This window comes from Coregonus clupeaformis, chromosome 21, assembly GCF_020615455.1.
Source record: "Coregonus clupeaformis isolate EN_2021a chromosome 21, ASM2061545v1, whole genome shotgun sequence".
Classification (NCBI taxonomy): domain Eukaryota; kingdom Metazoa; phylum Chordata; class Actinopteri; order Salmoniformes; family Salmonidae; genus Coregonus; species Coregonus clupeaformis.
This window is the reverse complement of record NC_059212.1, coordinates 11,657,098-11,678,819: the sequence shown is the minus strand read 5'-3', so window position 1 is coordinate 11,678,819 and position 21,722 is coordinate 11,657,098. Positions and strand designations below refer to the sequence as shown.

General features: G+C 42.9%; 1 protein-coding gene across 3 annotated transcripts in view; it reads right to left on the bottom strand.

The window, feature by feature from the left end:
- Positions 1–21,722, bottom strand: part of LOC121534923 (activated CDC42 kinase 1) — a 72,554-nt gene that overhangs the window by 29,218 nt on the left and 21,614 nt on the right. For all 3 annotated transcript variants that reach the window (XM_041841546.2, XM_041841545.2, XM_041841547.2), the window contains exon 2: positions 6,453–6,630. In XM_041841546.2, the coding sequence (XP_041697480.1) occupies positions 6,453–6,630 (178 nt within the window). The remainder of the gene's footprint in view (positions 1–6,452; positions 6,631–21,722) is intronic.

The window sequence follows — 21,722 nt, the reverse complement described above, 5'->3', positions numbered from 1 at the left end:
GAAAGAGAGAGAGAGAGGAGAATGTCACTGACTATGTAGACCAAGAATCAGAAACTCCTTCTTCCAAAAACTACAGTAATATCACTATGCTATGTGATAGTGATAGTCATATTCAATTCAACATCATTCATTCATTCATTCATTAATGTATGGGCGCAGAGGGTTGTAAACCAAACATTGAGTCGCTCACTTAACAATCAGTGTTATGCTAATGCTTAACGCTCTGGACCTGTTCATATGTGAATATCCTATTCTATGTCGAACAAAACTATTAACCCAACATGTAAAGTGTTGGTCCCATGTTTCATGAGCTGAAATAAAAGATCCCAGAAATGTTACATACGCACAAAAATCTTATTTCTCTCATATTTGGGCACAAATGTGTTTACATCCCTGTTAGTGAGCATTTCTCCTTTGCCAAGATAATCAAGAAGCTGATTAAACAGCATGATCATTACACAGGTGCATCTAATAAAAGGCCACTCTAAAATGTGCAGTTTTGTCACAACACAATGCCACAGATGTCTCAAGTTTTGAGGGAGCGTGCAATTGGCATGCTGACTGCAAGAATGTCCACCAGAGCTGTTGCCAGAGAATGTAATGTTCATTTCTCTACCATAAGCCACCTCCAACATCGTTTTAGAGATTTTGGCAGTATGTCCAATCGGCCTCACAACCGCAGACCATGTTGCCCAGGACCTCCACATCCGGCTTCTTTACCTGCGGGATCGTCTGAGACCAGCCAACCGGACAGCTGATGAAACTGAGGAGTATTTCTGTCTGTAATAAAACCCTTTTGTGGGGAAAAACTCATTCAGATTGGCTGGGCCTGGCTCCCCAGTGGGTGGGCCTTGCTCCCAAGTGGGTGGACCTATGACTGCGCCCCTGCCCAGTCATGTGAAATGCACAGATTAGGGTCTAATGAATTTATTTCAATTGATTGATTTCCCTATATGAACTAACTCTGTAAAATAATTGAAATTGTTGCATGTTGCGTTTTTTATTTTTGTTCTGTATACTTCAGAGTCGGCAAACCCTCTTCCTGGAAAGCTACTGGCAATGCAAGCTTTTGCTTCAACCCTGTTGTGCTGTAACTCCTTTGATTCAGCTAATCAAGGTCCTGGTGAGCAGCTAATTAGTAGAATCAGGCTAGATTAGGGTTGTTGCAAAAGCTTCCAGAAGGGGTAGCCCTCTCAGAGGATAGTTGGGCACCACTGCTGTACTTGATACGTAAGAAAAGCATGCTCTGGGACTGCACTGTTCTGTACTGTTCAGTCCCTCCAGGATTCCACAGCGTTTTTCTGTGATAGTAGCGGGCAAAACTGCTTGATTTAGATGCAGCACTTCTGACATTTTGCATTGCAATTTGAGATGATTTTGTTCAAGTTATTAAGAAAATGTGCTGACGGGGGAAAGGTTTTGTTGACGTGTGGCTTGATTTAATAATTTTATGCAGTAAAAATGCTGTGATTGGTTAAAATGTTTGTAGTGCAGTGATCACAGTTTTATTCGGTAATATTATAAAATATATTTGATTGATTGGGTATATATTTCTAAGTGGTATCCTAGTATGGATATTGGAATGTAGCCAACGTACACTGTGTGTACCAAATATTAGGAACACCTTCCTAATATTGAGTTGCGCACCACCCACCCACCCTTGACTCCAATGCTTCCCACGGTCAAGTTGGCTGGATGTCCTTTAAGTGGTGGACCATTCTTGATACACATGGGAAACTGTTGAGTGTGAAAAACCCAGCAGCTTTGCAGTTCTTGACACAAACCAGTGCGCCTGGCACCTACTACCATACCCCGTTCAAAGGCACTTAAATATTTTGTCTCACCCCTTCACCCTCTGAATGGCACACATACACAATCCATGTCTCAATTGCCTCAAGGCTTAAAAATCTTTATTTAACCTGACAACAATTTAACAAGTGACAACAATAAGCTACTGTTGTATCAACATGTTTTGACCATGACAGTTTCCAATCCAGGGTTACTCCAAGCAGTTTAGTCACCTCAATTTGCTCAATTTCCACATTATTTATTACAAGATTTAGTTGAGGTTTAGGGTTTAGTGAATAATTTGTCCCAAATTCAATACTTTCAGTTTTTGAAATATTTAGGTCTAACTTATTCCTTACCACCCATTCTGAAACTAACTGCAGCTCTTTGTTAAGTGTTGCAGTGATTTCACTCGCTGTAGTAGGTGATGTTTTGTATACTCAGTGTATACATTTTTGGAAATTACATTTGCAAGGTTTACGCTTTATATTTTTTATAATTACCGGTTAAATGTGAAATATGAAAAGATATTAGGGGCATTCGTGTTGGAAAGAAAATACTTTATTGATATTCTGTTTCCCTTCCAAGTTTGCGTAACTCCAGGACAAAAGAGAGTGGAATCTAGCCTAACAGAATACAGTTAGTATAACTACAGTGAGCTTAGTGGATGTGCTGGAAATCAGGGGTAAATTAAGAAAGGATGTGGTGGGAGCCGACATAAGGGAAATACATCCTGTTTATCATTGCTCCACAGAGAGACAAGGAGTGAGGGAGAGAAAAGCAGGTGTTTCTCCAGGCTTGTGAATAGCCACACTTAAATCAATGTTCTAATTTCTACCAGCATGTCACCTATGCAATTATAGGCGAAGAAACTCTAGATCACCTGCACTCCACAAACGGAGACACATACAAAGCTCTCCCTTGCCCTCCATTTGGCAAATCTGATCATAACTCTATCCTCCTGATTCCTGTTTAGAAGCAAAAACTCAAACAGGAAGTACCAATACGGAAGTGGTCCGATGAAGCAGATGCTAAGCTGCAGGACTGTTTCGCTACCACAGAATGGAATATGTACCGGGATTCACCCAATGGCATTGAGGAGTACACCACATCAGTCACCAGCTTCATTAATAAGTGCATCGACTATGTCGTCCTCACCGTGACCGTACGTACACATCCCAACCAGAAACCATGGATTAAAGGCAACATCCGCACTGAGCTAAAGGCTAGAGCTGCCACTTTCAAGGAGCAGGACACTAATCCGGATGCTTATAAGAAATCCCGCTCTGCCCTCCGACGAACCATTAAACAGACAAAGCTTCAATACAGGACCTAGATCGAATCCTACTACACCGGCTCTGACGCTCGTCGGACGTGGCAGGGCTTGCAAACTATCATGGATTACAAAGGGAAACCCAGCCACGAGCTGTCCAGTGACACGAGCCTACCAGACGAGCTAAGGGGCTAGCAACACTGAACCATGAACCACCAGCTGTTCTGGACGCTCTTTGTAGCCAATGTGAGTAACACCTTTAAAACAGGTTAACATTCACAAGGCCGGACGGATTACCAGGACGCGTACTCAGAGCATGCGCTAACCAGCTGGCAAGTGTCCTCACTGACATTTTCAACCTCTACCTGACCCAGTCTCTAATACCTACATGTTTCAAGCAGGCCGCCATAGTCCCTGTGCCCAGGAACGCCAAGGTAATCAGTATAAATGACTATTGCCCCGTAGCACTCACATCTGTAGCCATGAAATGCTTTGAAAGGCTGGTCATGGCGCACATCAACACAATCATCACAGATACCATGGACCCACTCCAATTTGCATACCGCCCCAACAGATCCACAGATAACGCAATCTCTATTGCACTCCACACTGCCCTTTCCCACCTGGACAAAACGAACACCTATGAAAGAAGACTGTTCATTGACTACAGCTCAGCGTTCAACACCATAGTGCCCTCCAAGCTCATCGCTAAGCTAAGGACCATAGGATTAAACACCTCCTACTGCAACTGGATTCTGGACTTCCCGGTGGGTCGCCCCCCTGTGGTGAGGGTAGGCAACAACACATCCGACACGCTGACCGTCAACACAGGAGTCCCTCAGGGGTGCGTGCGTAGTCCCCTCTACTCCCTGTTCACCCATGACTGCAACACAATCATTAAGTTTGCAGACGACACGACGGTGGTAGGCCTGATCACTGACTGACGAGACAGCCTATAGGGAGGTCAGAGACCTGGCAGTGTTGTGCCTGGATAACAACCTCAACGTCAGCAAGAAACAGGAAACAGAGGGCCGAGCACACCCCCCATCCACAGGGCTGTAGTGGAGCAGGTCGAGAGCTTCAATTTCCTTGGTGTCCACATCACTAAGGAATTATCATGGTCCACACACACCAACAGACGTGAAGGAGCCTGAAAATATTCGGCATGGTCTTCAGATCCTCAAACAGTTCTACAGCTGCACCACTGAGAGCATCTTGACTGGCTGCATCACTGCTGCTTGGCGAATGCTTGGCATTCGACTGCAAGGCGCTACAGAGGGTAGTGCGTATGGCCCAGTACATCAATGGGGCCGAGCTCCCTGCCATCCAGGACCTCTATACCAGGCGGTGTCAGAGGAAGGCCCTAAAAATGGTTAGACTCCAGCCACCCAAGTCATTGATTGTTCCTCTCTCCTACCGCACGGCAAGCGGTACCGATGCATCAAGTCTGGAACCAACAGGACCCTGAACAGCTTCTACCCCCAAGCCATAAGACTGCTAAATAGTTAACCAATAGCTACCCGGACTATCTGCATCGAACGTTTTGGCACTAACTCTTTTGACTCTTCAGATACGCTGCCGTTACTGTTTATTATCTAGCCTGTTGCCTAGTCACTCTATCCCTACCTATATGTATACTACATGACCAAAAGTATGTGGACACCTACATGTCGAGCGTCTCATTCTAAAATCATGGGCATTGATATGGAGTTGATCCCCCCTTTGCTGCTATAACAGCCTCCACTCTTCTGGTAAGGCTTTCCACTAGATGTTGGAACATTGCTGCGGGGACTTGCTTCCATTCAGCCACAAGAACATTAGTGAGGTCGGGCACTGATATTGGGCGATTAGGCCTGGCTCGCAGTCGACGTTCCAATTCATCCCAAAGTTGTTCGATGGGGTTGAGGTCAGGGCTCTGAGCAGGCCAGTCAAGTTCTTTCACACCGATGTCGACAAACCATATCTTTATGGACCTAGCTTTGTGCACGGGGGCATTGTCAGGCTGAAACAGGAAAAGGCCTTCCCCAAACTGTTGCCACCAAGTTGGAAGCACAGAATCGTCTAGAATGTCATTGTATGCTGTAGCGTTAAGATTTCCCTTCAGTGGAACTAAAGGGCCTAGCCCGAACCATGGAAAAACACCCCAGACCATTAATTCCTCCTCCACCAAACTTTACAGTTGGCACTATGCAGTGGGGCAAGTAGCGTTCTCCTGGCATCCGCCAAACCCAGATTCGTCCGCCGGACTGCCAGATGGTGAAGCGTGATTCATCACTCCAGAGAACGCATTTACACTGCTCCAGAGTCCAATGGCGGCAAGCTTTACACCACTCCAGCCAACGCTTGGCATTGCGACCGACGAACAGTTCTTGTGCTGACGTTGCTTCCAGAGTTTGAAACTCAGTAGTTTGGCTTTCGCCAGGCATTACTGGAACCATGTCGTGCAAAAGGTTATACTTTTGAATCATCTGTCCAAAGAACGTTCTTCCAAGAGTCTTGATGATCATCCAGGTGCTTTTTGGCAAACTTGAGTCAACTTTTTGGACGAGATGGGTCCCATTATGCCTGGCGAAAACCAAACTCTGCATTCCACAGTAAGAACATCATACCAAAGGTCAAACATGGTGGTGGTGGTGTGATGGTTTGGGGATGCTTTGCTGCCTCAGGACCTGGACGACTTGCCTTAATAGAAGGAACCATGAATTCTGCTCTGTATCAGATAATTCTACAGGAGAATGTCAGACCATCCGTCTGTGAGCTGAAGCTGAAGCGCAGCTGGGTCATGCAGCAAGAGAATGATCCAAAACACACAATCAAGTCTAAATGAAAATTGCTAAAGTTTTGGAATGGCCTAGTCAAATTCCAGACCTAATCCCAATTGAGATGTTGTGGCAGGACTTGAAACGAGCAGTTCATGCTTGAAAACCCACACATCACTGAGTTAAAGCAGTTCTGCATGGAAGAGTGGGCCAAAATTCCTCCACAGCGACGTGAGAGACTGATCAACAACTACAGGAAGCATTTGGTTGGAGTCATTGCAGCTAAAGGTGGCACAACCAGTTATTGAGTGTAAGGGGGCAATTTCTTTTTCACACAGGGGAATTGGGTGTTGCATAACTTTGTTTATGAAATAAATCAAATAAATATGTATTTTTGTGCTATTTGTTCACTTATGTTCACATTTTCTAATATTAGGTTTTGGTTGAAGATCTGATAACATTCAGTATCACAAATATGCAAAAGTAGAGAAAATTAGAAAGGGGGCAAATACTTTTTCATAGCACTGTCCACACACACAAATAGTGCAAGAATGCACTTGGACAAAGATGCACAGCATGAATGCACACACCACCCCACACACACACACTCCATCCCCACTATAAAAACTCACCGGGTCGCCCCATTCCGATCTTCTCCAGGTCCTCGTTCTTGACGTAGTCGAAGTGGGAGAGTCGCGTCACGTTGAGGTCGTCGCGGATACGGAGGAAGTACTGCTGCAGCTGCACCTCCATCAGCAGCTCCAGAAGCCATTCTGTGCCCTCCTCCGACTGCATATTACTGCCCAGCTTCTGGATAACACACAGAAAAATGGAGGAGAAACTGGGTTTAAACATTGAGCCATTCTGTGCCCTCCTCGCACGCACGCACACATTATCTGTACAAAAAAAAACACTCAAACCTAACGGAAAAACTGAAGACTACACAACCTCTTCACAGTCATAGACACAGATAAAGCAATTTAGCACACCAGTCGTTCCCCCCCCCCAAAGAATACACTAGCACTGTCATAGATCGGTAGGCAGACATCAGTACACAGACACAGGAGCAGAGACCGTGCAAAGCATATCTGGTGTCCAGTTGATACACAACAGGCTCCATCTACTGTGCACTGATCATCAGATCGGACCACATTGGAATGTAGGACATTACATCCCTCAAAAGGCCCAGTCAATCTATCCACATATCCAATCTATCCACATGTCCAATCTATCCAAACAGATCCAATCTATCCACATATCCAATCTATCCACATATCCAATCTATCCACATATCCAATCTATCCAAACAGACAATCTATCCGCATATCCAATCTATCCACATATCCAATCTATCCACATGTCCAATCTATCCAAACAGACAATCTATCCACATATCCAATCTATCCAAACAGACAATCTATCCACATATCCAATCTATCCACATGTCCAATCTATCCAAACAGACAACCTTTCCAAACAGACAATCTATCCACATATCAATTGATGCCCTTTTCCTCATTCTCAAACATACCTTGCATAGAAGTGCTGTATAAAGAGCTGTATGACGAGCTGTATGAAGAGCTGAATGAAGAGCTGTATGACGAGCTGTATGAAGAGCTGTATGAAGAGCTGTATGAAGAGCTGAATGAAGAGCTGTATGCTCTTGGTTGATAGCCTACACATCGACTTCTGTGCTGAGTTGTTTATGTGGCGAAAGCGGTCAAATGAAACTGACAAACAAATGTCATCAGGATGCCAAGAGTTCTTTTGACTTCTGTCAAACATGTCCGGATGCTCTCCTCTCTAACTGACTTGGAGCGTTTGTCGGATACCAGGTGCTTTCAATTATCCACCTATCTAGTCCTGATAGAGATCAGAGGGGGAGAGAAGAAAAGGACTGAAGTACACAGACAGAGCCTCAAACTGAGACGATAGTGAGGGGGAAAGAGAGAGAGAGAGGGAGATATTTTATGTGATTGGCTGCTGAATTTTTCTATTGATGGAAGAGCAGCAACTACTAGTACCTCAGATACGAAAGAGGGGCCCCTGTAAGAGGGTTTTGTCTAGAAGGGATACTCCTTTTGTCAAAATTGACTTTTTGCAGGAGGTTTAAGATAACCAAATTCTCCTAAACTACTGTGTAAGTTAAGGTTAGGAGAATTAGGTTAAGGTTAGGAAAAGGGTTAGCTAAAACTGAGAAAAAATATATCTGCTTTTGACAAAAGCTGTATCCCATCAAGACATGACCCCATAAGAAGACAAACAAGGGGTCACCTGAGTGTCAGGAAGTCTTTAAGTGCCTCAGTGAGCGCCTCATAAGTGTGGTGTGTGTGTGTGTGTGTGTGTGTGTGTGTGTGTAGTCTGTCACGCAAGACAGTCTAATGCAGAAAAACTGACATCATGCTACAGTAGATCCTGTGCTATGCTGTTTAAACTTCTAATGCTGCCTAATGCTATGTGAAAAGGCTGGAAGTTTGCTCAAAGACAAGTTCACAACTCCATGATGTCACATGCATTGTTAGCATCTGATTGGTTTCCCAAAAACTGTTGCACTAAACTGATTTAAAAAAATTGCAATTCTCACGAGCATATATGAATCCAACTTCCCTAGCTTTGCAGTTAAGATCTCCAAAACGAACCAAAAAAGTTAGACATTGCAAAATGGTGCAGTCTTGTATGATGTGACCCAGGTTTTTAAGTTCTCTGTCATTTAGGTAAGAGGACTCAAAACCAGTCTTTTGTGACTGATGGGATTCCTGTATGGACCAAGGCAGGCTCATAGGTTATTAAGGAGCCAAGGTTGTCATGGCTTCCTCTTACCCAGTTCAACTGTTAATGGGTTTGGGTTTGAGACTGGAGTGTCGCTTCCTTTAGTTTCATAGTTCAAATTAGTCTACGATTAGTCAGTCAAGCAGACAATAAAGTACAATCTCAATTCATAATTTTTGCAGACACACACGTGATAGTGCACCCACAAATGTGCACACATAGATCTTTAAGTCCAAAAACCTTTCACTAACTAGCAAGACATAGACCCATAGCCTATCACTCAAATGAGTGACATGAGAAGAGATGACTTCTATTTTGATTCAAACGTGACACAAGTTCAGATTCAAAATGGTTACGGCAGATGTTTGCATCCTGATACGAATCCACTACAACTAGGTCACATGCCGTAATATTCCTGTCTCAATATTCCAAGCAGCACTTTGGAATTTCACAGCTCTTAGTGGTCTGGCAACTGGGCTTCGTCTACTTCTACAACCCCCAAGTAGAAAGCAGTGGGCTCAACTGACTCACCCATGCTCAGTCTAAAGGTTATCCGTCTCATTTAAGGGGAAACACTCAACATAAAATCTAGCGAATTCGTGAAGCAAATGACCACAACCTCAAATTTCTTTTTGGCTTAATTCCACTCATTAAAAAAATGACCTCAGACAGTAGGTTAAGGTCAGTCGTCTACTGAATTAGCATTGCAGCAATAGTGCAAAAACAGTGGAGCTCTAGAGAGCTACAGGGTGTGCAAGCTTTTGTTCCAGCTCAGCGCAGAGCTGATTTGATACCTTCATTCGCTGAATCAGGTGTTTGAAGAAAAGCCACTATGCTAAGCTGTATCGTGGAAAACGGAAAAAGAAATGGTTGAGAATTGCTCTACAAGGTACTTTATCCCTGCATTAACTTCTGTTAAATCTTCATTTGGGTGGCGATGCTGAAACGTCCCTGCTTAGCTGTTGACACCAAACTGTCGCCTCTCGTGGCGGTGCCCAAGACGTGAGTCGACATCACTTCACATCACAGGCTTGTCAGAGCTGATACCTAAAGAGGTTAAATGTCGGCGTTGAAACCTTCAAACAATCTTAGCATCTGTCCAGTCTACCCTTTAGCCAACATGAGAACAAGCAGGAGGGGGCTGTTGGGGCTCCAGACTAACATTTTCCCCTGGTACCACTAACCTTTTCAGTTTTTTCACGGCGCCAGGCAATAGAAAGAATTAGTAGGCCTAATCATTTTCTGTCATTCACAGTGCTTCATTAAAAAGTGTAATAGACTACTGAGATGGTATTCAAGAAATATATTTTCATCTAACAAGTTTAAGCAGGAATGCATGATTCAAGATAGTTTGATGTACAACCAAATCCAGTTTTGGCCCATCCACTCGCAATGGCCAACGTGCATTTCACATGCTCCGTATCTCAAAGTCATATCAAATATATCAGTGTTTTCCCACAATTGGATTTTGAAATGTTATACAATCAGGACACTTATTTTTTCTCCCAGAGCGCAGTGGGAGGCAGTGAGAGCGGCTCGCTCATCATAGCAGCAGGCCCCAGCGAAACAGGCAGAGCATCAGACTCAGGGCAGAAGTGTTCATTCCAGGAACCATGAGGATAATGCACTTTACTGTTTGACCAAATCATGTTATTAGCCTCCTAAAAATAGGACGTTTTGAGTGAGGTGACTATGTAGAATGTGCAGATCACACCAATGCGACCAATAACTAATGTCAGTCGCACAGCCAAGTCAAAGGGTCGCAAAATGCCACTAAATGGTCTCAGTCTTGAGCCCTGGTAGTAAGTTTCCACTAACCTTTTTGGAGCAAGGCAGTTGGCGGTAGAAAGATAAATATTGACGTTGTGTACACGGATTTGGTGCTTGGGAGGCGCGAGGGGCGGAAGCTGGATGCGGTGTTCTGCTGCTAGGTGTCACTTGTCACGGGGCGGTGGGGAATGCTGGCCAACAGAAAAGGCTGCATCTCAATGGTCTAAAGAGTCTTTCTCTGCTCGTCTCCTTCCCTTGACCTGCAGTGTCTGGTCTGAAAAAACTGGTCAGGTGTCTCTGTTACCTTTCTTTCATCTGCACTGTCTGGTCTGAAACAATTGGAATGGAAGTGCAGTAAAATGAAGAATCCACCACAAGTTTTCAAAATGCTGTCTTTTCCTTGAGGATTGAGCTCACTAACTTTCACCTCCAAGTGGAGGGAGAACTGGAGGGAGGGTTTGTAGTAATGGAATGGGGTGGGAAGAGCTACAAGAAGTCCCTGGTGAAAAATGCTTCTGGCCTGAACTCATTCCCCTTGGCGGAATGAAGAAATGCAAAAGGTCCTGGACTGCTCTCAAGACATGCTGCGCAAATACCCTCCCTGTAGTCTCTACAAGTAAGCCCGAAGGTATTTGTCTCACAGAGTTCCTGAGTCAAAATCAAAAATAGACAAAGCCAGGCAAAAGCAAGCAGTGCTTTCCTCAACTGGATGCGTGGAAGCCTACTGCGACCACTTGTATAACTGTTAGCCTTAAAGTCAAAGTGTTTCAAGAATGAATCGTCGAGACAGACTGTTTTAGGGTGTCTAGACTTGTACACTACATGACCAAAAGTATATGGACACCTGCTCTTCAAAACATCTCATTCCAAAATCATTGGCATTAATATGGAGTTGGTCCCCCCTTTGCTGCTATAACAGCCTCCACTCTTCCGGGAAGGCTTTCCACTAGATGTTGTAATGTTGGGCGATTAGGCCTGGCTGGCAGTTGGCATTACAATTCATCCCAAAGGTGTTCAATGGGGTTGAGGTTAGGGCTCTGTGCAGGCCAGTCAAGTTCTTCCACACCAATCTCAACAAATAATTTCTGAATGGACCTCGCTTTGTGCACGGGGGCATTGTCATGCTGAAACAGGAAAGGGCCTTCCCCAAACTGTTGACACAAAGTTGGAAGCACATAATCGTCTAGAATGTCATTGTATGCTGTAGTGTTAAGATTTCCCTTCACTGGAACTAAGGGGCCTAGCCTGAACCATGAAAAACAGCCCCAGACCATTATTCCTCCTCCACCAAACTTTACAGAACTATGCAGTCGGGCAGGTAGCGTTCTCCTGGGATCCGCCAAACCCAGATTCGTCCTTCGGACTGCCAGATTGTGAAGCAACGGGTGTGGCTGAAATAGCCGAATCCACTAATTTGAAGGGGTGTCCACATACATTTGTATATATAGTGTATTTATTAGTGTGTTTAGTAGAATACATTTAGTGGGTAGACTGTGTTAGTATGTCGTCCTAAGCTCAAGAAGAGCAAGTACAGCTGTTGTGGTGAGGTTTTGTCAAGCCAGAGAAAATGATTAAGCAAGTATTTTCGAAATGGGCCAAATGGGCCTCATCATTGCAGTTCATAACTGGGTGAAGGCATGTAGCAGTGGCCTCGCAATGTGAAACAATGACCGTCATGTGGCAGGGCTTTGGCATTTAGCAAAGTGAAGCAATGAACATCATGACCTGTTGTCCGGCCCAGTGTCTCTGTTGCTTCAAAAACACCCAGCTGCAGAAGTTGCTTGAGTTTTCATTGGGAATAAACAAATCCAGATGTGTGACCTTCTTTGGGTCAGGGATTTATGCAATCCCAGCTAAACTACATTTAGGCCCGGGGCGGTATATCAAATTAATTCAAAAATATGTTTTTGTCAAGGTTTTTGTTATTTTTAGTTTTTATGAGCTTTTATGTCCGCTTGTTCTCATGTTGTCTTTTTGGTCTCGTCTCCTTCACTCCTCCTTTTCTGTGCATCTTCCCACTTGCACACAGACACCAAGCCCTCCCCCTGACACTCAGAGCAACAAAAGGTGAAAGATCACTTCTTCCTCTCTGACAACAAACAGTTTCAACTCGCTATTTGCATTTGAGCTTTGGTCCAACAGAATCCGTCATATGGACACCCAAACACATTGAGACATTATTTTACTGTAATGGAGAAGTTAACCTTTCTAACAATACCCTTTTTATGTTTCAACTTCTCAAATTGTGTGAAGAGCAGAGCCTACTAAAATGGGAGTAAGAGTGAAGACTGATTCTGGAAAATGAATGCTACATTTCTGTTGCGCGCGGCATTGCGGTACCACATACTGCTAGCAGCATTTTTGCCATTTTATAAAAGAGCAATGAGCATAGAAAATGATTATATAAGGAATTGGCAACTCGTTCTCATTCTATGAAATGAGTTAGGCCACTTGATTTCAACAGCTTCACAAAGTGGACAAGCTATGATGCTGTTCAAACAGTTGGAGACGGACAAAAGGGTGTGTTCATAACCAATGTTCCCTCTATGCAACTCCCCGGTACTGCCACGCAGAATAAATCAGGCAATGCAGAGAAGCACGAGATTGAACATCTCAACTTTCTAGAGTTTTCACCGTTAGTTAACACTATCAACGTTTCCCTTTACTGTGGGAATTGGGATCGAATCAACGCAATATTAGCCACTTTCAATGCAACATACCTAAACAAAATGAACTATGCAAGACTTAGTATGCAAAACTAATTATGCAATACATAATTTTTTTTTGTAGGCAGTATGCATCCGAGTACGATTATAATGCATTGACATGCACAACTCAGCCCGTACTCTACACAGACTGATGCGGCATAACCAATCAGAGCTGCAGTAGGCCTATATGCAAATAGACCATATATGGATGTGCATCATTCACTTTGAACTGGACTGTGTTTACAGCATGAGCGATCGTGAGTAGATGCGCTTGTTTTGAGATCAAAGCGAGAGCTGCATGTAGCCACATGTGCACATTTGTTCATATCCTTTGCTAGTTAGTGAGTTATTAGCCCAGTTATAGATAATTTGTAGTCAGCAATGGCGGAGTGATTGCTTCCTACGAGAGCACAAAACGTGTACATTTCCAGACATCTTTGAAATGAGTCAGGTATAGAGCTTTTTTTGTCTCTTGAATAAGCTAAGTAGCCAATAGGCAGAGGGTAGCATAATTTGTCTAATTCTCTGTAATAATGGTATGGGAATAAGGCATTTTATTTAGTAAAGTGGTTTCTTGCATCAAACAACAACATGTTCAGTCACCACCTTGTCTGAAGGACAAGTGGATAAATAGGTTAATGTCAAGCCCTGCATGTTTTTTCAAAAGTCTCATGGAATGTAGGCCTACATTGAACACCCCACATTGGCTGCTACTGTAGGCTGAACGATAGAACAGCTACAGTGAGGGAAAAAAGTATTTGATCCCCTGCTGATTTTGTATGTTTGCCCACTGACAAAGAAATGATCAGTCTATCATTTTAATGGTAGGTTTATTTGAACAGTGAGAGACAGAATAACAACAACAAAATCTAGAAAAACACGTCAAAAATGTTATAAATTGATTTGCATTTTAAATGAGGGAAATAAGTATTTGACCCCCTCTCAATCAGAAAGATTTCTGGCTCCCAGGTATCTTTTATACAGGTAACGAGCTGAGATTAGGAGCACACTCTTAAAGGGAGTGCTCCTAATCTCTGCTTGTTACCTGTATAAAAGACACCTGTCCACAGAAGCAATCAATCAATCAGATTCCAAACTCTCCACCATGGCCATGACCAAAGAGCTCTCCAAGGATGTCAGGGACAAGATTGTAGACCTACACAAGGCTGGAATGGGCTACAAGACCATCGCCAAGCAGCTTGGTGAGCAGGTGACAACAGTTGGTGCGATTATTCGCAAATGGAAGAAACACAAAATAACTGTAAATCTCCCCCGGCCTGGGGCTCCATGCAAGATCTCACCTCGTGGAGTTGCAATGATCATGAGAACGGTGAGGAATCAGCCCAGAACTACACGGGAGGATCTTGTCAATGATCTCAAGGCAACTGGGACCATAGTCACCAATAAAACAATTGGTAACACACTACGCCGTGAAGGACTGAAATCCTGCAGCGCCCGCAAGGTCCCCCTGCTCAAGAAAGCACATATACAGGCCTGTCTGAAGTTTGCCAATGAACATCTGAATGATTCAGAGGAGAACTGGGTGAAAGTGTTGTGGTCAGATGAGACCAAAATCGAGCTCTTTGGCATCAACTCAACTCGCCGTGTTTGGAGGAGGAGGAATGCTGCCTATGACCCCAAGAACACCATCCCCAACGTCAAACATGGAGGTGGAAACATTATGATTTGGGGGTGTTTTTCTGCTAAGGGGACAGGACAACTTCACCGCATCAAAGGGACGATGGATGGGGCTATGTACCGTCAAATCTTGGGTGAGAACCTCCTTCCCTCAGCCAGGGCATTGAAAATGGGTATTCCAGCATGACAATGACCCAAAACACACGGCCAAGGCAACAAAGGAGTGGCTCAAGAAGAAGCACATTAAGGTCCTGGAGTGGCCTAGCCAGTCTCCAGAACTTAATCCCATAGAAAATCTGTGGAGGGAGCTGAAGGTTCGAGTTGCCAAACGTCAGCCTCGAAACCTTAATGACTTGGAGAAGATCTGCAAAGAGGAGTGGAACAAAATACCTCCTGAGATGTGTGCAAACCTGGTGGCCAACTACAAGAAACATCTGACCTCTGTGATTGCCAACAAGGGTTTTACCACCAAGTACTAAGTCATGTTTTGCAGAGGGGTCAAATACTTATTTCCCTCATTAAAATGCAAATCAATTTATAACATTTTTGACATGCGTTTTTCTGGATTTTTTTTTTTTTAATACTTTGTTTATTGAATTTTCAGTACCAGCATTTAGTAAATAATTGCACTTGAAAGTTATTTGGTATGAATATGGAACAACAATTTGAAGACAACGATACAGCAAAACATAGAGAGACAGACATGAAAGAAAAAATAGGCATTGAATACATAAATAAGATAAAACACAAAAAAAAAAAAAAAAAAAAAAGAAAAAATATCTGTTTTGATCCAGTTGTTATAGGTCAGCTAGCACAGTTATTACCGTCCTTAACATCCGAGATGTCGTATATGCACATACCAGGCTTCTTACATCACCAATATATAAATATACATCACTCTGGAACTGCAGGGAAATGTATTCTTTTAACATAAGAAAAGAAGGGAGCCCACTTTGCATAGGAATTTGTCTACAGACCCATTGAGTGTCTGTTTTATTTTCTCCAACTTTATGCAATTCAAAATAGATTTAATCCAAAGAGCATGAGAAGGGGCTGCAGAGGATTTCCATCTAAGTAAAATTAATCGTCTCGCTAACAACGTGACAAAGGCAATTACATCCTTATTCATTTTGGTCAATTGTATTGTGGGTAAGGAAACTCCAAATAATGCAATGAGAGGGTCTGGCTCGATCTGTGTGCCGCTTAATTCTGAGAGTGTGTTGAAGATGTCTTTCCAGAAACCAACAAGAGATGGGCAGCACCAAAACATGTGCACATGATTAGCAGGGGACTGGTTACATCGAACACAATTAGGGTTCACATCCTTGTAAATTTTTGATAGTCTTGCTTTGGTCCAGTGGGCCCTATGAATGAGTTTGCATTGGATGAGGCCGATGTCGAGCGCAAATAGAAGAGCTATGTACCCTTTTGAGTGCCCCTTCCCATAGTTCATCAGATATTTCCTCACCCAGTTCCTCCTCCCAAGAGGATTTGATATTGTTTAATGAGATGGCTTGTAGTGAGCAAATTTGTCTATAGATTATTGACAATGTGTGCCTTTCCTGATTAGGAAGTGGGGTGAGAAATGTGTCGAACTGTGTTCCACCAGAAAGGTTGGGGAATCCTAGATCTATGCTGCGGACATAACTCCGGACTTGTAAGAACCTAAAAAATGATGTCTGGGGGAGAGACCAAATTTAGCTGATAATTGTTGAAACGTACTAAATGTATTGTTAGTATAACAGGTCTCTGAATCTTTTAATACCGAGATTAGACCATGTTGAGAAAGCACCATCAATCATAGATGGGGGGAAAAGCTGGGTTTGAGGCTACGGAGCCAAGGAAGAGGTTGTTTGAAACCCAAAGTGGGCGTCTAAATTGATTCCAGATCTTCAATGTTGTTTTGACACATATATTATTGGTGAAGGAGAGTAAGGGCCTGTAATGAGGAGTGAGCGAGGGAAGACAATGATGCCGGTGTAGACGAGGCAGCCTCCATCTCAGCCAAGTTGGGGTGGGAATATCACTCTGCTCTGCAACCAGTACTGAATGATCCTAAGGTTAGCGGCCCAATAATAGAATCTGAAATCTGGTAGAGCTAGACCGCCGTCTGGTTTGGGCCTCTGCAAGAGCTGTTTTTCGCATCCTAGGAGGCTTTTTGTCCCATATAAAGGGTAGAATTAGGCCGTCGATCTTTTTGAAAAATGTATTGGGTAGAAATATTGGAAGGCACTGATAGATGTATAAGAATTTAGGGAGAGTATTCATTTTAATAGAGTTAATTCTAGCAACTAAGGAGAGGTGTAGCAAAGACCACCGTTCCAAATCGTCCTTAGTACGGGTTAAGAGAGGAGCAAAGTTGGCTTGAAAAGGTTTTCAAACCTACTTGTGACATGTACCCCGAGATAAATAAAACTACTGTGAGCTATTTTAAATGGCAAGTTATGTAAAGGGGATTTTTTTGCAGCCATGTTAAGTGGCATCAATTCACTTTTACTGAGATTTAGTTTATACCCTGATAAGTGACCGAAGGATGCAGCAGGGACAGAGACAGAAAGATTGGATGTGTATATTAATAAATCATCTGCATATAAAGACAGTTTGTGTTCGTGCCCGTATCTGACTATGCCTTTGATGAGGGGGTTGGAGCGAAGTGCTATTGCAAGTGGCTCTATGGCGAGGGCAAACAGTAAGGGACTTAAAGGGCAACCCTGACGTGTCGATCTTTGCAAAGGGAAGCGATCTGATTGAGTGTTATTAGTCCTGACAGAGGCTTGGGGGGATGAGTACAGAAGTTTTATCCAGGTCATGAATTTGGAGCCAAAGCCAAATTTATTTAGAGTGTAAAAAGGTATTTCCATTCCACCCGATCAAACGGCTTTCTCCGCGTCCAGGGATATAATGGCTTCAGAGGTATTGTCGATAGAAGGATTGTATATAATATTAAATAATCTTCGGAGATTGAAGAATGAGTGTCTATTTTTATAAATCCTGTTTGATCCGGAGAGATAATTGATGGGAGGACTGTTTCTAGCCGCGTTGCCAGAATTTTTTGGCTCGAATTTTATAGTCCACATTTAGCAAGCTAATTGGACGGTATGATGCACAGTCAAGAGGGTCTTTGTTTTTTTAAGAATAACACAAATGGTTGCTTGAGTGAGAGTATGTGGGAGAGCACCATTTACAAATGCATCATTGTACATTTCAATTAGAATAGGGCTATTTTGGTGATAAACTTTTTATAAAACTCATCGGGTAGCCATCAGGCCTGGGCTCTCCCAGATTGAAGGGATTTGACAGCGTTAGACAGTTCTTCAACAGTGATCGGGCTGCTCTAATTTTTTTAACCAAATCCCGGCCGACCGAAGGCACAGAAAGTGAGTGGAAGAAATCATCCAATTCCAGTGTATCCGCTTTACTTTCAGAGGTATATAGAGACTGGTAAAATCTCTTGAACTCCTCATTGATTCCCCCAGGATCTAATGATATCCCAGATGATGTACGAATTTTTGTAATCTGAGATGATGATGATAGTTGACGTAACTTGTGAGCTAATAATTTACTGGCTTTATCTCCTTGTTCATAGTAAGTGCTCCTAGACTTGACAAGCATTTCCAGTAACCTGGTCTGTTTAATAGTGTGTCCAAATTCTGCTTGCAGAGTTAAACGTTCATATAAATATCCGGGGATGGTGGAAACGGCATAAATGTCATCTAATTGGGCAATACAGCGTGTTAACATAGATAACCTATTCCTTTTCAATTTGTTCTCATGTGCGGTGTAGGAGATAATTTCACCTCTGATATAAGCTTTCAAAGTTTCCCAGAGGGTAGACGCAGAGATGTTTGGGGTTCTATTTGTAATCATGAAAAAGTCGATTTGACTCAAAACAAAATTGACAAAGTGTTCATTACTGAGCAGTTGAGTTTTTAGTCGCCAAGGTGGTCGCTGATTGTCTACATTTTGAAAAGCTACTTCCATAGTAACAGGGGCGTGGTCAGATACAACAATTGGGTTATATGAACATGAAGATATGGAGTGGAGGAGCCGGTCATCAACAAGGAAGTAGTCTATGCGCGTAAAGTGTGGTGAACCGGGATGAGAAAAAAAGAGTATGCTTTCCCAGCTGGATTAGCCATTCTCCAAGGATCTGAGATTGCGAATTCAGACATAAAGGTTCGAACAACTCTAGCTGAGGTTGATAAGGTGGTAGGTTTAGTGGAGGATCGATCCAATTGTGGGTCTAACCAACAGTTGAAGTCACCTCCTAAAATCAACATATGGGTGGACATATCTGGGAGTGTAGAGAAAACCGATTTGAAAAAATCACCATTGTCCCAGTTAGGAGCATGATATTAACAAGAAGAACCTTTGTATTGAGCAGCCTACCACTGACAATTATATATCTACCATGGGGATCTGCGATCACCTTAGAACATGTAAAAGGTACCGATCTGTGAAGTAAAATAGCCACCCCTCTCGCCTTACTCTGAAATGAGGAATGGAACACCTGACCCACCCATCTGCACCTAAGACTTGAGTGTTGTGATACCTTCAGATGAGTTTCTTGAAGAAAGATGAGTGAGCTTTCAAATGATGAAGATGGTGTAGCACCTTACTACGTTTAACTGGGTTATTTATGCCCCTGCAGTTCCAAGTAAGAAAATTAAAGCCATTCCCTCCAGCAGTATGGGCTACACTAGGCTGAGTCATATCTTAAGAGAGAGAGAGGATGTGTAAAGGACAAGGTACAATGTAAACTGAAGATCTTAGTTAGAACCTAAAAAGCGCAAATGTAAAAACAAAAACAAGCGAGGCACAAAAAACATATACAAACTATATACAAATAGAGAGAGTGAACAAACCCTTCCCTCACACCCGCCCTTGCCGAAGCATCTCCCCAAATGAGATGCAAGCAAAACCCCTAAATACAAAGAAAGTTTAGAGCTAAGCATGATAACTCTTACTCTGTGCTACCTAAGATTAGTGACCATTTAACTAGAGTAAAGCCAAACATGGATAGAATGGTCCCCAACAGAGTTTAAGGAAAATTATCCTCGATTAAGAGAGGTTTAACCTCGACGCAGATGGTAAATGAACAAACTGGAAACAGCCATGCAGACCCCCCAGATATTGGCATTAGAGGCGCAAACCTGGGCTGGAAATAAAGAGATAAAAAGAGAATGACATTCATATGTCGATGAACCCAGCAAAGATGGCTTCGTTAGTCACCCATTCGGCCTGCTAACTAGCCTGCTAGGAAGACCAGCCAGCCAACCATTTGTTACACACCATGCGGTACAACAGCCGCTTTCACGTTCTTGTTGATGAAATCTGCCGCTATAGCCGGGTCCTCGAATCTGTGTTTTTCTGGATTTTTTGGTTGTTATTCTGTCTCTCACTGTTCAAATAAACCTACCATTAAAGTTATAGACTGATCATGTCTTTGTCAGTGGGCAAAAGTACAAAATCAGCAGGGGATCAAATACTTTTTTCCCCTCACTGTATTTCCATGTTAAAATGTTATGCATTTTCTCCATTGTTTTTGATGGTAAGCCACTCTGGTAACCCTACATTATGATCGAAGAGCCACAGTAGCCTACTTGACCACTGTTAAAACTGTAACTTAAAGTGGGTACAGGCTCAGTGTTCACAGTAAACGTGCGCTGGAAGTTTGCACTCAGCAGACCTGAAATTTTACTCAGTGCCGGAAAAAATGTGAGGGAACATTGTTCATAACAATTCAACTGTTCTACCTTGTTAGATAGCAAATAGATCCAGGTTGGCTAAACTTTAAATATAAAGATTAGCTGGCTACTCACTAGCAAGTGGTCTTGTGCTTGAGATATAGTTTATGAGACCTGTGTTAATTTTCTATAATGCCTGCTACAAGAAGTTGGTCATTATTAGTGAATGTGCAATATGCATGGTTGTGGTTAAATTCAAAAGCCAGATCAGTGATTATTGCAAAAAAAAGCATGTTAAACTATTTTGATCAAATACAACAAAGCCTATTTAGAGAAAACTTTTTTTAATTTGTTTTTAATCGAGATACACATGGAGTGTACCAAACATTAGGAACACATTCCTAATATTGAGTTGCACCACCCCCTTTTGCTCTCAGAACAGCCTCAATTCGTCAGGGCATGGACTCTACAAGGTGTCAAAAGCGTTCCACAGGGATGCTGGCCCATGTTGACTCCAATGCTTCCCACAGTTGTGCCAAGTTGGCTGGATGTCCTTTCTTGATACACACGGGAAACTGTTGAGTATGAAAAACCCAGCAGCGTTGTAGTTCTTGACACAAACTGGTGCACCTGGCACCTACTATCATACCCAGTTACAAAGGCCCTTAAATATTTTGTCTTGCCCATTCAACATCTGAATGGCATACATACACAATCCATGTCTCAATTGTCACAAGCCTTAAAAATCCTTATTTAAGGTGTCTCCTCCCCTTCATCTACACTGACTGAAGTGGATTTAACAAGTGACATCAATAAGGGATCATAGCTTTCACCTGGATTCACCTGATCAGTCTCTGTCATGGAAAGAGCAGGTGTCCTTAATGTTTTGTATACTCAGTGTACATTGTGAAATTGCCCATAAATTTGAAAAAATGTGAGATATGATTTTTAGGCCACTAGAACTACAGTGAGACTAGCCTACATTCAGAAGGTCTAGTAATTCCAAGAGGAAACCAAGGGTTGTCTGGCTTCTAACTAAAACATGATTGCAACTGAAACCAGGCTTAGTAATGTTAAGTGATCTTACATATCAAAAATACATTGGATGTGGACAGGTTCAGCCTACCACTGCACACATCAATGTTGAGACACGCCACTGAACACGTGTGTTTGTGTCAGGTGCGTACATTTTGACATAGGATAGACCCATACAAGCACACACGACCCACAAGTCTTTCATTTGAGGAAACTTCCTCCACCTTGATAGAAATGCCTTGGATACACTCACAATACTATTACCAGAACAGCCACAACTATACCCATTCATTTC